The following is a 16,414-nucleotide window of genomic DNA, read 5'->3' as shown; positions in this document are numbered from 1 at the left end:
ATCCTGTGGCTCATGGCCTCTCTCTTCATCTTCAGGCGCACCAGCAATGGTCCACCAAGTCTTCACCCTGTATCATTTTGGCCTCCTCACTTGCCTTCCTCTTCTACTTTAAAAGACCTGTGTGATTACATTGGGCCCAACCTGGATAAATGAGGATAATCTCATTTTAAGGTCAGCGGATTAGCAACCTTAATTCCATGTGCAACCTGAATCCCACTTTGCCTTGTAATATAACATATTCACAGGTTCCAAGGATTAGGATATGGATAATGTTGGGCGGGGGGCGGGGGAGCATTATTTTGTGTACCTATCACACCATCCTACCTCTTTGTCTCAAACCATAGTAATATTGAGAGGATAAATGAGCTAGTAAATATGTACAGTAATCATAACCGTCATCATATTCATTCCACAAAAAAATAATTGAGCGTTTATTATCTGCCAGCACCATGTTGGATAGTGGGGAGATATGACAGTACACAAGATTCCATTATCACATTCCAGTAGAGGTGGACAATCAACTGATCTATAGATTGGCAGACTGGTAGATCAGTGAATCCGTAGATAGGAGAATAAATCCATTTACTAAATCTAGATGTTATTAGAATAATATCAGCTAATAATAATAAGTGCAAGAAAACAAAGTAAAACAGCAGGGCTGGATGGCTACTTTCTGGTGAGTGATCAAGAAAATCCTCCCAGGTGGGGTGAAATTTGGACCGAGATCAGAATGGTAAGAAGCGCCCGAATGAAAAGATCTAAATCAGAAACAAGTTTGTGAAGAACCTGAAGCCAGAACATAGTAGGAAGAGCTGTGGCACTCCAGCACTTTACCCCAGAGGCACTATAGGCACTGTGTACAGGGCTTACAGACTTTTTAGGAGCCAAAGAAATGTTTAAAATCTTTAGCAAAAAAATTATTGATTCCAAGATACCGAAAGAAAACCAGGAACTTGAAGTGAATAAATATTTAATTGACATAGTCATACCTCATTAACTGTTAAATGTAACAGTCATAAAATATTCATTACATTTGTTAACAATTTGTAGGTTAATTTTTTTCACCTCCTCTAATTCCCAAGTATGTAGAGAGTTCTAAGAAACCAGCGTCAGTCATAAATTAGGGGAGTTTATCACAGTCAATAAAAAAGTCTTTGAAAATAATTTACAGCAAAAAAAATTAATGTGGAATGTTGGGGCATTTAAATATGTTTGATAGGATATGAGGGTGGGGTCTCCAGAAATGAGTTGTTAAGGTCTACAAAAGTCTTCACTGGACCAGAGGCATTTAGTATGACCCTGAAGAGCATCTATTGACCAAACTCTGGGCAGTATTACATCCAGCACAAATGGAGGAAGTCTCTGCTCATAGCTAAATCAATTCTCTCCAATCACCTTCTCAGAAATGACCCAGGGGCACCTGGGTGGCTTAGTTGGTTAAGCATTCAACTTCGATTCAGGTCATGATCTCACGGTTCATGAGTTTGAACCCCACATCAGGCTGTCTGCTATCCGTGTGGAGCCTGCTTCAGATCCTCTCTCTGCCCCTCCCCCATTTGTGCATTCTCTCTTTCTCTCTCTCTCTCTCTTTCCCCCCTCCCCCCTCAAAAATAAATAAAGAAGAAGGAAGGAAGGAAGGAAGGAAGGAAGGAAGGAAGGAAGGAAGGAACAGATGGATGGATGGATAGACCTTGCTCCTGGAGGGCAAGACTAATCAATGTTAACAGGTGAAGCATTTCCAAGATCAAACACAGTAATCACCTACAGATGGAAGAGCAAAATAGTCTAACTTGTCCCCGTAGTAATGTGTCCGTGCTGCATGCTTCCTGGTGCACACAGTTTATTCCCCCAGGGTCTTTGCTGGGTTAGGCTGTTCATCTAGGAAGTGTGCTAATGAACTCAGGGGAAAACTCAAGAAAATGTAAAAGCTCAAAAATGGACTCAGAACAATTTCTGGGCTGCCTTGATGAGGCCAAGACTATAAGGATATGGACAATGTGGGGCCTGTACTCCTAGGCGAGGTCGGGGTGGGTGGGAGTGGGAATGTGAGCATGTGAAAACCATTACAAAGCAAAACCTCTCTGGGGGCCAAACAAAATTAAGTACAGAAGGGAGGGAGGGTATAGAATGATGGAGACAGCCAAAACGAATGAGCTCAAAGGACCCTGATAATGAGGGAGGCCTTCCCAGGGACTCCAGGGTGGCTGTAGATAGTAGGGGGGGTAGGCAGGGAAGTACTTAGGAATGCCTGAACAACAGCACAGCTCTCTACATTCTGAGGATTTCGTGGGCCCCATGAATTATTAATGTGAGGTTCATTTACTGCATAGATAAGCCTGCAACATCAGTGGGAATCAACTCATAGTATCTTCATTTTCCATTCTCTCCCGCAATCTTGTCCATGGAAATGTAAATTTTAGACAGTGAAAATGTATGTATAAACACATATTGTTTTTCTCTTAGGGTTCTATCATAAACATTTTTCAGTATTGCAATATATTTAGTGGGGGAGAGATAGAGAATAAGACACAGAATCCAAAGCAGGCCCCAGGCTCCGAGCTGTCAGCACAGAGCCAGACGTGGGCCTCAAACCTGATCACTGTTGGAGCTGAAGTCGGATGCTTAACTGACTGAGCCACCCAGGTACCCCAATCATTAATATTTTTTTTTAATTTTTTTTTAACGTTTATTTTTGAGACAGAGAGAGACAGAGCATGAATGGGGGAGGGTCAGAGAGAGGAAGACACAGAATCTGAAACAGGCTCCAGGCTCTGAGCCGTCAGCACAGAGCCCGACGAGGGGCTCGAACTCACGGACCGCGAGATCATGACCTGAGCCGAAGTCGGCCGCTTAACTGACTGAGCCACCCAGGTGCCCCTAATATTTTTTAATAGCAACATGATATTCCAAGAAAAAGGTGCAGCAAACTTTTATGTGGCTTTCCCATAGACTTCATTGCATATATAGATTGTATCTAATTCTCAGCCACTGGAAGTAACTTTATTATCTATCTTAATGCATGTAGCTTTTTCCAAGGTTATTCCCTTAACAGAATTTCTCAAGCCTGGGTGAAGGGAAAGTGACAGAATGCTTTTTTCCAAAAGCATTGTACAAAAGTACACTTCCACCCGCAGAATACAAGAATATAAAACATTACTGGTTTGGGACTTTATTCTTGATTCTAGTGTTTAACTTTGTACCATTTGAAAAGGAATTGTCTCTATAGGCATACCTTCAGTGGGCATACCATCAGCAAAAAGATTATGACTCACTGAAAATGTAGAGGATAGTTATTAGCATTCTTTAGCAATAAAATATTTTTTTTATTTTTATTATTATTTTTTTTTTTTGAGAGACAGAGGGCAGGGGAAGGGTAGAGAGACAGGGAGAGAGAGAGAGAATCCCAACCAGGCTCCATGCAGTCAGGGCAGAGCCCGATGTGGGGCTCCATTTCATGAACCACGAGATCATGACCTGAATCAAAATCAAGAGTCAGATGCCTAACCGACTGAGCCACCCAAGCACCCCAGCAATAAAGCAGTTTGTAATAAAGGTGTGTACACTGTTTTGGGGGGTCATAATGCTATTGCACACTTAACAGACTATAGTGTAATGTGAACCTAACTCTTACATGAACTGGGAAACCAATAAATTCATTTCACTCACTCTATTATGATACACAGTGGCCTGGAACCAAACCTGCAATATCTTTAAGGTGTGCCTATACACTGCTCTGCTATGGAGAGAGCTCCAACATTTTTGGCACTTAAAAAATAAACAAGGTGCAGAGCAGCAGATACATGCAGTGTGCTATCATCTATGTGGTGCCAGTACTTACACACGTATACATTTTCCATGTAAATGCATGGAAAATTCCTGCAAGATAAGCTATTAATTACATTAATTCTAGGGAGGAGAAATTGAGATGTATAGTTGTAATATGACACTTGTCATCATATACCCTTTGGTACTATTCTGATTTTTTGTTATTTTAATTGCAATTTAAAATTATTTAGAAAAATAGAATAAGAAAGTAAAACCATCGGGAAGGCAAGGCCATCACCGTGGTTAGAATCCTCCCCACTGCCACCAACTGGTCAGATAATCCTGAATGAGTTCCTTAATTTTTCTAAATTCTAATTTCCTCACCAAAAAAGAAGATATGTGACAAAGGATCTTAACACCATGAATACAAAAGCATTCTGTATTTACAAGAAGGCTCCATCCTACCCTCTTCAGGTTCCAGGCGGACCACGTGGGCTTCCACACAATAGTTTTTTTTGTACTTACTGTGTATAAGCCAGGCATGTATAGTTGTTAGGGAGAAATCAAGGTACAGTGAGAATGTCTCTGGACTTGAGAACAACAACTATCTGTTCCGCTCGCCCCTGTTTTCCAAAATTATAAATATTAGTTCTACAAAGGCCTAGTGAGTGGATCAATGCAGGACCAGATTACTCAAAGAACATTTTGAGTCCCCCTCCACTGTGTGAGCGAACATGGCATGGAGCACATACCTTATTTGGAATGTTGATATCACTTCCTGCTGTCAGGAGCACTTTGCTGCATTCTTCATGACCTCCTTTAACAGCCAGAAAGAATGGTGTTTCTCCATTCTTAAAAAAAAAAAAAAAAAAAAAAAAAAAAAGGAAAAAAGTTAAAATTAATTGCCCCTTGACATGAAATAAAATTACTTGAGGAACAGCATGCTTTCTCTATACCTTTTGTGCATTACTCTTAATGGATAGCATTTACTGAGCATCTATATGACAACTTATATTGCCAAGACTATATGCCTTGGCAGAGTTAAATGCACAACGCTGTGAGGTCAGGATTAATATCCCCATTGTACAGATAAAGAAATTAAGCCTTAGCTGAAAAGTGACAAAGCTAGGCTGCAAATCCGGATGTTTGGCTCCAAAGCCTGCACCCATACGGATCCTGTTATTCTGCCTCCTTACAGGGTTTTCATCCACCATTATACTCTTAATCTTTACTATTTTATCTCCAAAACATTTATTGGACACTTACTGCCTGTTGGGCAAAGGCTTTGGGATTGAAATGACAAACACACACAAATCCTGCCCACAAGAAGGTAACAGCCTATTAAGCAAGATAATCATGGAAATATGAATTATAATTCAGTGTGAAACACACAAAAACAGAAGCACATTTGTACCAAGTATAGCTTTAACGTTTAAAACTGATTTAAACGATTGTGTGTCATTAAAAAACAACAACAACACAGTAATACTCTTTCTCAGTAATTAAGTTTCCTGAAACTCATTATGATAAATGCTAGTAGGGTAAAGTGAGAGCTTAGTTTAGGCCAAAACACAGAAAAAAAGGAAAGAACTGGTATCACACAAAAGCCACTTGGATATTACCCCTTTCTCATGCCGATTCTTTCCTGAAAATTTTGGGAAAAAATGCAGAATCCCTTCTCATTCCCTAAACATTTCCCCCCCATGGGCATTATTCTGCTTAAAAATGCATTAGGATAAGTTCAAATGGTTTTACTTATAGCTAATTAGATATGAACAATCATGTCAAGAGGGATGCAGGGGCATGGAACCAATGTTCCCATCCCAATGAGATGGAAAAACTATATCCAGCTTGCTTTACATGAGTGTCTGGGACAGCCATCTGTTACAGAGGAATTTCTCCTCATAATATGCCTTCTCATTTTCCTGGAAAAGAGATGCCAAATGGCAAACCACAGTGGGAAAAGCATTAGTGAAAAATGTGAAGGAAAGAATTCACACATCATTTAAAATTTTTTTTTTAATTTTTATTTGAGAGAGAGATCATGTGTGCACACACTCCAAGAGGGGCAGAGGGGAGGAGAGAGAGACAGACAAACAGATAGACAGAGAAAGAGAACCCCAAGCAGGCTCTGTGCTGCCAGCACTGAGCCAGATGCAGGACTCTATCCCATGAACCTGGGATCATGACCTGAGCTGAAATCAAGAATCCAATGCTCAACCGAATGAGCTACCTAGGCGCCCCAAGAATTCACATCTTTAACATATCAGGAGCCTAATAAACATTTGTATCTGTGACCCAACAATCCTCCCTTTAAGAATATACCTAAAGGAAATAGTGAGGAATTCAGACTATGGTTTTTATACAAAGAGGCTCATGACAGCCTAATTTTCAAGAAAAGAAAAAAGGATATAAATAAAATGTCCAAGACTCTTAAAAACTGAGAACAAACTTAGGGCTGATGGGGGGCAGGAGGGGGGGGCGGTGGGTGATGGGTATTGAGGAAGGCACCTGCTGTGATGAGCACTGGGTGTTGTATGGAAACCAATTTGACAATAAATTTCATATATTTAAAAAAATAAATAAATAAAATAAAATGAAATGAAATAAAATAAAATAAAATAAAATAAAATAAAATAAAATAAAATAAAATAAAATATCCAAGAGCTAAAGAATAGTCATATGAACTCTGGACAACCAATAAGAATATATATGCACAAGAACACAAAAAAAATGGAAGGAAAATATATCTGGTATCTCTAAAATAATCATTTCAGTGTGGAGAAAATACAAAACTACTATTTATTTTTATCTTAAATTTTTAAAATGTATATTTCTGGCATATATTTTGTAATGTATTAGTTTAATTATAAATGTGCATATGACAGGTACATGCCCGTATTTCCTTACTGATAGGAGAGTTTGCTTCCAAGACTATTTAGAGACAGCCCCGCTAGAGTATATTCACATGGATCACTCCAACTGGTCTGGCAACAGCTTACATTAGGAAACGTAGGCAGCCCATGACTGTATAAAGATTATGGGCCTTATTCAAAGGGCTGATATTATCACTAGACACTTCATTCTCTGCAGATGAAACCTATCATAATCTGCAATTACAGTGTGTTGGACTTTATGAGCTCTCTCTAATGTGCCCTAACTCAAAAATAGCTAAATGGTGGATAAAATCCAAGTGCACACATTCCAGTGGTAAAGTATTAAAACACAGCTGGGCAAGCATGACCAAGACTTTAAATTAAATCCTGTGACTACAGGACTTGATCTCTATATTGATTTGTGAAGGCTAATCACACCTAAGATTTATTCTAGGTGATTCACATTTTTTTTTCCTCACGTTTCTCACACATCATTCGTAACTTGTATTTAAGAAGACCAAATTCCTGAGATCTTTAAATAAGTTAAACCAATTAAACCTGATCATTATTATGCCAGACGGTCAGAAAAGACTGAATGCACACCAAAGTAAACAAATGAAGGCTCTGTTTTTGTCCATGATCCTCAAGTGAAAACTTGGCTTGGGCGCCTGGGTGGCTCAGTCAGTTAAGTGTCTGACTCTCAATTTTGGCTCAGGTCATGATGTCATGGTTCATGGGATGGAGCTTTCAGTGCAGAGCTTGCTTGGGATTCTCTCTCTCCCTCCTCTGTCGCCCCTCCCCTGTGTGCACTCGTGCTCTCTCTCTTTCTCTCTCTCTCTCAATAAATAAATCAACTTACGAAAATACAAAAAAAGAAAGCTTGGCTTAAATTCTCCCAAGAACTTGAAAAGAAAAAATGAGGATAATAATATACCACTGATACAAATGATAACCATGAGGCCGCCTGTATGGTTCATCAGTTAAGTGTCCGACTTCAGCTCAGGTCATGATCTCACGGTTCGTGAGTTTGAGCCCCACATTGTGTTCTGTGCTGGCAGCATACAGCCTGCTTGGGATTCTTTCTCTCTCTCTCTCTCTCTCTGCCCCTCCCCTGACTGTGCTCGCTCTCTCTCTCTCTCTCTCTCTCTCTCTCTCTCTCTCTCTCTCAAAATAAACAAACTTAAAGAACAACAACAACAAATGATAACTATGATCCCATTTATTGCACCAAGATAACACCAATGATAACAGATGCCACTTATTATATGCCTACCGTGTGCCAGGCACTATTCCAGGTGCTAAGTGTGTGCCACAGCCTTCACATTTAAACTTCACTATGGCCTTATGAGGTTATTTGACAGATGAGTAAACTGAGGCTAAGAGGGGCTATGTGCTGAGCCCAAGATCACTTACCTAGAAGAGTGACGGAGCCAGGACCTGACCCACACAGTCAGAGCCCTGCTTTCAATCTCTGGGTGCCCAGATCCGGGGATGCATGGGACTAGCCTGGTGGGCTTCTCTGGTCCAAAGGGAATACAGACTTGGCCCAGGCATCACATATACTCCCTTTCATAGCCTTCCCTTTCCATTAGGTTGCTAGTTTTATGGTCAAAAGCCACCAATACTAAGTCCCATCTTGTTTTAACTGAGATCAGGATGCATCTCACAATCTTAGTCAACCAGATAGTATATGTGATGCTGTCACTGCTTGTCATGTGTATGAAATCAGAATGGGTGTTGGCTTAAATCTCAGAAACCATATAGGGTAACCTTAAAGAAATGTTGCATTGCAAGCACCTTTGAAGGCACAGAGGACTGTATTTTGTTTCAAAAAGCAAGGACATCAAGACTGAGTAAGAATCAAGCTCAGTGTGAAGTTTACGAACCAACTTATTTGTTCCTTTACATGTGTATAATAAAAAATCTAAGTAAACATCTAAGAAACTCTTTCCATAAGTATAAACTATTCTAAAGGACAAAAAAGCTGCTTGTCTGTGTCACTGTTTAATTGGCAGCATTATTTTTTTCTTAGTGTTACATAAAATAATGATATACCTCACAGTCATCGATGTCTTCAATGATTATATTACCTCTTAGAGTATTGCTCAGAGAGGTATTAAGTTTAGAATTTATCAGAACGTTAAACTATGAAGTCCAAGAGGACTCCATTCACCTGAGTTTCCAAAGAGCCAGTCCAAAAATCATTGACTCAAAGGTTTAAAGTGACCACCTAGAGCAGATCTGCCTCCCTGGCACAACTTCTCCACGTAAGCCTTATGCCCAGTTTCTATCTCCCTACCCTCCACTGAACCCCAGATAGTTTCTATCTCCCCACTGCTCCCCACCTGAATGTCTGCCCCCCTCCCAGGTGCCTCATCACAAACCCATTCAAAACCCTTGTTAATGATCTCACCCACATACTCTGCCCTGTGCTCACAGCTTAGGGGGGGCACCCCACCCTCCCAGTAGTCCAAACCAGTGAGTCAGGTATCAGAAAGTCTTCTCTCTCCCTAATTCTGGTCACAAATCCTGTGGCCTCTGCCTCCTCCTATTGCTTCATCCTATTTGCTCCTTGTAAGTGCCCTGGTGACAGGTTTTCCATAGTTCTTGCTTCAGCAATTTCCACTGTCACCTGACTGGGGTCCCCACCTCCAGCCTCTGCAGGCACCAAGCCCCCACTTCAAACCACTGGGACAGTCACAGGCCTGTAACCAACACAGAGCTCATTCCTCTCTGCTGCTTAACACCCTTCAAGGTCTCCACTATCTTCAAGTCAAAGCCAAGGTCTCCTGGTGAGCACAGCCTTTCTGTATCTCTATGCCTTGGCCCTCTCAGCTCCCACCTTTTTGAATGCCCTTCTTGCCCTTAGACTTCTAGAATAAGAATACATACTCTCTCCAGAAGAGAGTACATATTCAACAAATATTTTTTTTGTCAATGGGTAAATAAATGAATGGACTAACAAATGACTTGCTGGGATACTTTAGAGAAAAAAGAAGGAATCTTGTAACATCACATTTTACACTCTGTGGCACTAACATCTTTGTTTTCCTCCCATGAAAGCCATTCCTCCCACCCTTCCACTTTTGAGTCTTGTGCCCACCCCTAACGAGCACCTTCACATACCTCATTGATCTCATTTATTTCTTGCTGCTGGGTTAGCAGCACATGGACCGCAGGACTGTGACCATGCTTTGCTGCAAGGTGCAGGGCAGTATTTCCCTCCTGCAACAGAGACAAACTCACCATAGAGTCCGCTGCACTGAGCAACATGACCCTCCAATGGTCAGGACTGTAATGAGGTTTCTGAGGGGTTTCATTTAGGTTAAAGCTGTGGTCCAGAGTGTGGGCCACATTATCCACAGTTTCAAGTGAAATTTATAATTTTTTACAGTTTCAAATGAAAAGACATAGTTGATCCAACAAGTGGGAAAACACCATCCATGCCCCTCATCCTACCTTTGCTGCTAAATTGCTAGCAAAAGGTGAAACAATAAAAGCAATTCACATAACCTATGTGAAGATAAACTGGTGAAAAATTTCTGGGAGATAGTTTTAGCAATGTATACCAAACAATTTAATGTGTAGAACTTTTGAGCCCACAATTCTATGTATACATATGCATTTCTCCTAAGAAAATAATCAAAGATGTGAATATAGATATGGGTGTCTATCAGGGTTTCCCTCCCCAGTCAGGTAAGACTGACTCTTCAGCAGACCTCAAGGGACAAAGAGCACTGGAATTGACAGTGGAAAAAATCCCTGTAATCTATTGAGTTCACGAACATTTATTGGGTGAAAACTGGCAATCTGGATGATCCACTGCCAAAGTGGGTTCATTTCATCTGGATATTCCATTATTCTGACTGTAGTAACAAGTGAACAAGTCTATTCCTGACCAAAATGCCATCACCAAATCTATATACCAGCTGTCACCACCCCCTTTCTCTCATTCTCAGCAAAGAAATAAAAGTCCAACTCACCTTGTCTTTTTCTGAAGTATGTAGATTAAGGAAGATAAGTTTTTCTATCATTTCAATGTGGCCCCTCTCAGCTGCCCAAAGAAATGGTTTTCTTCCTTTCTGAAAATAAATCACAAACCTCCAGTGTTTATTATACATTTATTGAATAAGCAAGACAACAGAGAGAGGCAGAGCACAAGCAGGGAAGAGGGAGAGAGGGAGACACAGAATCCGAAGCAGGCTCCAGACTCCGAGCCGTCAGCACAGAGCTCAACATAAGGCTTGAACCCATGAATCATGAGACCATGACCTGAGCTGAAGTTGGACACTTAACCAACTGAGCCACCCATCAGATGGTGCCCTATCTAACTCCAGATATTTTAAAGGAGGAAGAAAAGATAGTTGTGGGGGGGGGGGGAGGGGAATGGAGACAGAAGTATTTTCTTCATTTAAAGAAAACACTCATGAGGGTGCCTGGGTAGTTCAGTCGGTTAAATAACCTACTCTTGATTTCCACTCGGATCATGATCTCATGGTTCATGGGATCAAGTCCCCTATCAGGCTCTGTGCTGACAGCACAAAGCCTGTTTGGGATTCTCTCTCTTTCCCTCTCTCTCTGCCCCTCCCCTGGTCACACGTGTTCCCTCTCTCTCAAAATAAATAAATAAACTTTAAAAAAATAAAGAAAACACAAATTGGCTTGCTGTGTTATTAACCTAAGGCTTAGAAAAATGTCTGAAATGTGAAAAACAAGATACAAGCCTCTTTATAAGAAGGTTCCTCAATCTGAATCTGAGATTTGTTATCTGATCTGCTAATGCAGGGTAATCAAAAGATCATGGAGACTGTTAACTTGAGATAACAGCACATGACCCCCCCATAACTGGGAAAAAAGGAAAAATGTTGAAATAATAAATGGCAAAACAAAATGTCCACGAGGATCAGCCCTATGGAGCTCTCCATTCACACATATATGGAAGTTGGAGAAAGAAAATGGTGCCAAAAAGTTCACCTAATTCATTATTCTTGAGCCAGACCTGTTTGCCAGTGAGGCCTACATCCCCAAGCTTCTATGCTGGAAGGCCTGACTCTCATTGTCATTCTCATAAAGTCACTAAGGAAGGGCAAAGAGAAGGAACAGAGACTGCTACGACCCCCAGTCTTCTGTTAGCAAGTTAGACCCCTAATTGAAGAGAATTTAGTCTTGAGCCATGAACAACATTTTGGAAATGATAGACCAAAAATTATTGAATCTAGGTTATTCAAATATATGCAAATGGAGACAAAAGAGAAAGGTTCATATAAAAAAATGACAAAAAGAGATGTGAGAGACATGATTATACACTACATGAAAACATTTAGTCACATACCTTTATAAATTATTCATTAATTTATTCCACAATTACTGAGCATCTATGAATATGCCAGATATTGTGCTCAGCCATAGAGTGGCTGGGATGAAAGATACACTGCCCCATCCTCAAGAAGCTCAGAGTGCAACAGGGAAAATGGACACATGAACAAGCAATGATAATGAAATACAGGAATTGAACCCTGGTGACACGCGGGAGTACTTAACTCAGCATGAATGTGTGCTTGTGGGTGGGGAGACAGGTGACAAGAAATGAAGAAGGCAGCCTTTTAAGTTCATGAATGCACTGGGATGGGAGAAAAGAGCACTGGTGATGTTTCCTGCCCATCATCTTTTCCTCTAGAGGGCCTGTTTTTTTTTGTGGAGCTGTTAATTACAGGCTCCTGCCTCTTCCACAATATATCCCTTGGTCACACTGTTTGGTTCAGGTATGGTTACATGCCACGCCAGGCCAATCAGGGTCAACCGTGGGATTATTTTTCTGCGCATTCTATTTGTAGTCTAGAATCAGCAGCAGCTAAGCCATCAGCAGTCCTCCCTGTTACCTGATGAGGACAATTTGCCTAAGAATAAAGCCAGCACAGTGGAGAGCAGAGCTGGAAATGGAAAAAGAGACAAGAGCCCTGTTGACATCATTTGCGCTGCTGGATTCAGACATAACTAAAATTGCCTGTGCCTAAAGTGTCTAACTGAATGAGTCAATAAATTCCTTTTTTTTTTTCCCCCTTTAAGTAGTTGGAGTTGAGCTGCTGTCACCCCTCACTAGCAGGGCTTCCTTAAAGCAACTGCCCTATCTCAAAGATTTATGAGAATGACTTCAATGCCCACCAGAGGGTCTTTTTGGCTTCAATTAAAGATTTCAGAATAACGGAATTATCACCGGCCACATCTGACACCACTTTACTCTGAAGATATAGGACACAAACCACAGCTGGCCAAGGTCAGCAGTTCCTCTTCATACCATGTCCCTACAGAGTTGTCCAGGAGCTGCTGCCTTTGGCCCCCCAGGTGATAGCTCAGTTGCAAGGTGACAAATCTATAGTGGACAGGCAATGGAGCCACCCTGTCTAGAAGGATGGTGCCCCACAGGAATAAATACCCCAAGCATAGCTTCCAGATCCCTACAAGGGATGTGCTCCATTAGTTATAAGTCATTACAGTCAGGGAAGCCCAAACCCAAAATATGGCTTCCCCCCGGTGATGATAGTGCATCTGTAGTTCCTCCAAGTCCAGATGCAATTTGCCAATTAGGGGTCATTTTTATCATAAACAACGCTAATCTTGTTTGCAGTAACACAGAGCTGGAAAGTTAACTAACGTTTAAATTCTAAGGCAGAAGGGGCGCCTGGGTGGCTCAGTCGGTTAAGTGGCTGACTTCGGCTCAGGTCATGATCTCGCACTCTGTGAGTTCGAGCCCCGCTTCGGGCTCTGTGCTGACCGCTCAGAGCCTGGAGCCTGTTTCAGATTCTGTGTCTCCCTCTCTCTGACCCTCCCCCATTCATGCTCTGTCTCTCTCTGTCTCAAAAATAAATAAACGTTAAAAAAAATTTAAATTCTCAGGCAGAAGCAAAAGGGGTCTTATTAGCCCTTTACCCACAGAAACCATAAATGATACATGAGGGTGTTGTGTCCCAGAGTAGACATTTACTGCTTTTATGTCTATGTTTCTTCTAGTAACAGCAGGTTCATTTTCCTTTTGAGAACTTCCCCACTTATACAGACACCATTTATCCATTTAGTGCTGTCAACTGCCAGGTTTCACCCGCCACATGAAGTGATCACTTTAACCCACGCTGGTCACAGTGATTGGTCCAGGATTAGGCAGATGATTCAAGCAGGGCCGAAGAGAGTTGTTTCTCAGATTTATATATGCAAATTTATTTTTTTCCTAAAGTTTATTTATTTTGAGAGAGTATGTACACATGCATGCACAAGCAGGAGAGGGGCAAAGAGAGAGAGGGAATGAGAGAATTCGAAGCAGGCTTTGTGCTGTCAGCACTGAGCTTGACATGGGCCTTGAACTCACGAACTGTGAGATCATAACTTGAGCTGAAATCAAGAGTTGGACGCTTAAATGACTGAGCCGTCCAGGCACCCTATATATGATCATTTAATGAGAGAAATTTTCTTTCTTATGAATAAAAATCCATAAGAATATCCCCAAGAATATCTTGAAACTGCTAGCAGCCATCTTTCCCACCTTGTGGAGAGTACCAATAATGCCAACAGAGACAATCGAGAGTTGGAGAGGGAGAAAAAAAAAGGGGGGGGGCCTGGATCCAGCCGTGTCTGAAGCCATTCAGATACACCCTCCAACTTTTTAGTTAGGAATAAATAAATAAATTGCTTAATCTAGATTAAACTGGATTTTTATCACTCATCGCAGAAAGAAGTCTCACAGATACATATTTAGTAGTATGGGAACGAATACTACTAGAAGTACCAGGGGTCAGTTGAACTTTAAAAAGGCCTTACTCTTACCCTTGGCTAATACAAAGGCTTGCATTTCTGCATGGCCAAACAAAGTGACAGAGGACCCACCCACAAAGAAAGCCTAGTCTGGGAAGAAATGGGAGGTTATCAGAGTTGAAACATTTTTCCTCACCAAGAAAACAGCTATTACTTTCAACTTTGGATGCCCTTTAAAAATATGATTATCAAAGGGGAAAAAATGTGAACGTGAAATTACACAAAATAAGGGCATTTAAAGTAATCTATATTTTAGAAATGTATCAAAAGGCAGCATAAATAAGGACGAAGTGACAGTAAAATGAGATATAAATCTTTTCTCTCATCTTAGTACATGTTATTAGGAAAAATAAGAACTTTAAAAATACTTGTCTTTTTCCTGTTTAAATACTGTTTCTTACCATGTCTCATTTCATTTTTTACCCATCCAATCCTTTTAAAATGATGTTCAAGTCGACCTCTATGCAGTGCAGCCTCACAGGACTCCTGCCCACTTGCAAGGCAGGGAGATTTTTCAGTCAGGGCAATGGAATAGTGGTGTCAGAGCCCCAAGCTGAAGACAAATCACAATGCCTCCCAGCTCAGGATGCTGATTGCCTTCCTTAATTAATGAGCATAAGAAGGGGCTAGAATTCCTTTTTCCTTTATTAACACAATGTATATTTAACCTAACATGTTTTAATTCAACGCATTTAAATTGTTTGCATGTGAACAAATATAAGGGGTTAAAATTGTTAATTTGAGATTATTTTGGGGGCACCTGGGTGGCTGTCAGTTAAGCTTCCGACTTGGGCTCAGGTCATGATCTCATGGTCCATGAGTTCAAGCCCCGTGTCAGGCTCTGCACTAACAGCTCAGAGCCTGGAGCCTGCTTTGGATTTCATGGCTCCCTCTCTCTCTCCAACCCCCATCCCCACCTTCTCATGCTCTGTCTCTCTCTTTCTCAACAAATAAATAAACATTAAAAATGTTTTTGAAATTATTTTTCATTTTGAAGTTTACTACCAGGATTATCAAATTTGACAAGTTACCAAATTAAACAAAGATTTCATAAACAGCCATCCAATAGGCACCTGAAGTCCAAACTGACTCTTCTTGCCCATAGAGATCCCGGAGGTGGTGCCCTGGAGAGCCTCTGAGAGGAGGCCAGGGAGGACCCAGCACAAAGTCCTCCAGTGCCTTGCGTGTAGGTCTACACCCCATGGCAACTCTCCTTATCCTGGGACCCTCACAACAGAACCCCAACATAAGGAAAACACCAGGAGATTCCTTAATAACTAGAGATTGGATAGGGAAAAATAAGTTGCCATGAAGTAAAAACTACTGAAGGAGCAGTGTGTTAAATATGCAGTCATGGACCTAGGGTGGGTAGGATGAGCTCTCCCCTTGCACACTGGAACCCTTAAATATTGGCCTCAGGTCCATACAAGAAAATCTATCTTTTCAAATCCTCTCATGCTCATTATTCCCAACACTCCAAAATGGGACGCTTCTTTGCATTTTGACCTCTAAAGACTTCCTATATTCATTTGAACCAATGGAAGTTCCCATTAAGTATGCAGCTGAAACCAACCTTACATTGTACCACCAAACTCTTAGATTCAACAACTATGCATATACTCTAAACCCATTCCTTTCTGTGTCCCTGCTCCACTCCAAACATTTTGAGTGCTTATTTTTGACCACTAGATGGAAGTTTACACGTAGATTCAGAACATCTACGCTACTTCACCCAAAACTTCTCCCGGCTGCTCTACTCTCTCTCCCCTGGAGAGGACACATGATTTCCCAAGCTATGGACCTGAAAGAAACCTCAAAGTATTTTCCATGTCTTCCATCTCTCCCATCCCCACCCACACTTTCCTGGGCCTAGTGACATCCCTTTTATTAATAAAGACCGCCTCCCTATAAGGCTTTCCTTGTTAGCTTTTGGAGTTCCCTCTGGGCTAGAGAAAACAATCTTACTAATA

At 41.1% G+C, this 16,414-nt stretch overlaps 1 protein-coding gene across 1 annotated transcript in view; it reads right to left on the bottom strand.

The window, feature by feature from the left end:
• Nucleotides 1–16,414, bottom strand: part of ANKDD1B (ankyrin repeat and death domain containing 1B) — a 63,010-nt gene that overhangs the window by 21,230 nt on the left and 25,366 nt on the right. The window contains exons 6-8 of the mRNA XM_043592256.1: nt 10,625–10,723; nt 9,768–9,866; nt 4,518–4,616 (exon numbers count right to left, since the gene is read on the bottom strand). Coding sequence (XP_043448191.1) covers nt 4,518–4,616; nt 9,768–9,866; nt 10,625–10,723 — 297 coding nt within the window. The remainder of the gene's footprint in view (nt 1–4,517; nt 4,617–9,767; nt 9,867–10,624; nt 10,724–16,414) is intronic.

Source organism: Prionailurus bengalensis, chromosome A1 (assembly GCF_016509475.1).
Source record: "Prionailurus bengalensis isolate Pbe53 chromosome A1, Fcat_Pben_1.1_paternal_pri, whole genome shotgun sequence".
NCBI lineage: Eukaryota > Metazoa > Chordata > Mammalia > Carnivora > Felidae > Prionailurus > Prionailurus bengalensis.
Note: the sequence above shows the minus strand (reverse complement) of the source record. Positions and strands in the feature narration are given on the sequence as shown.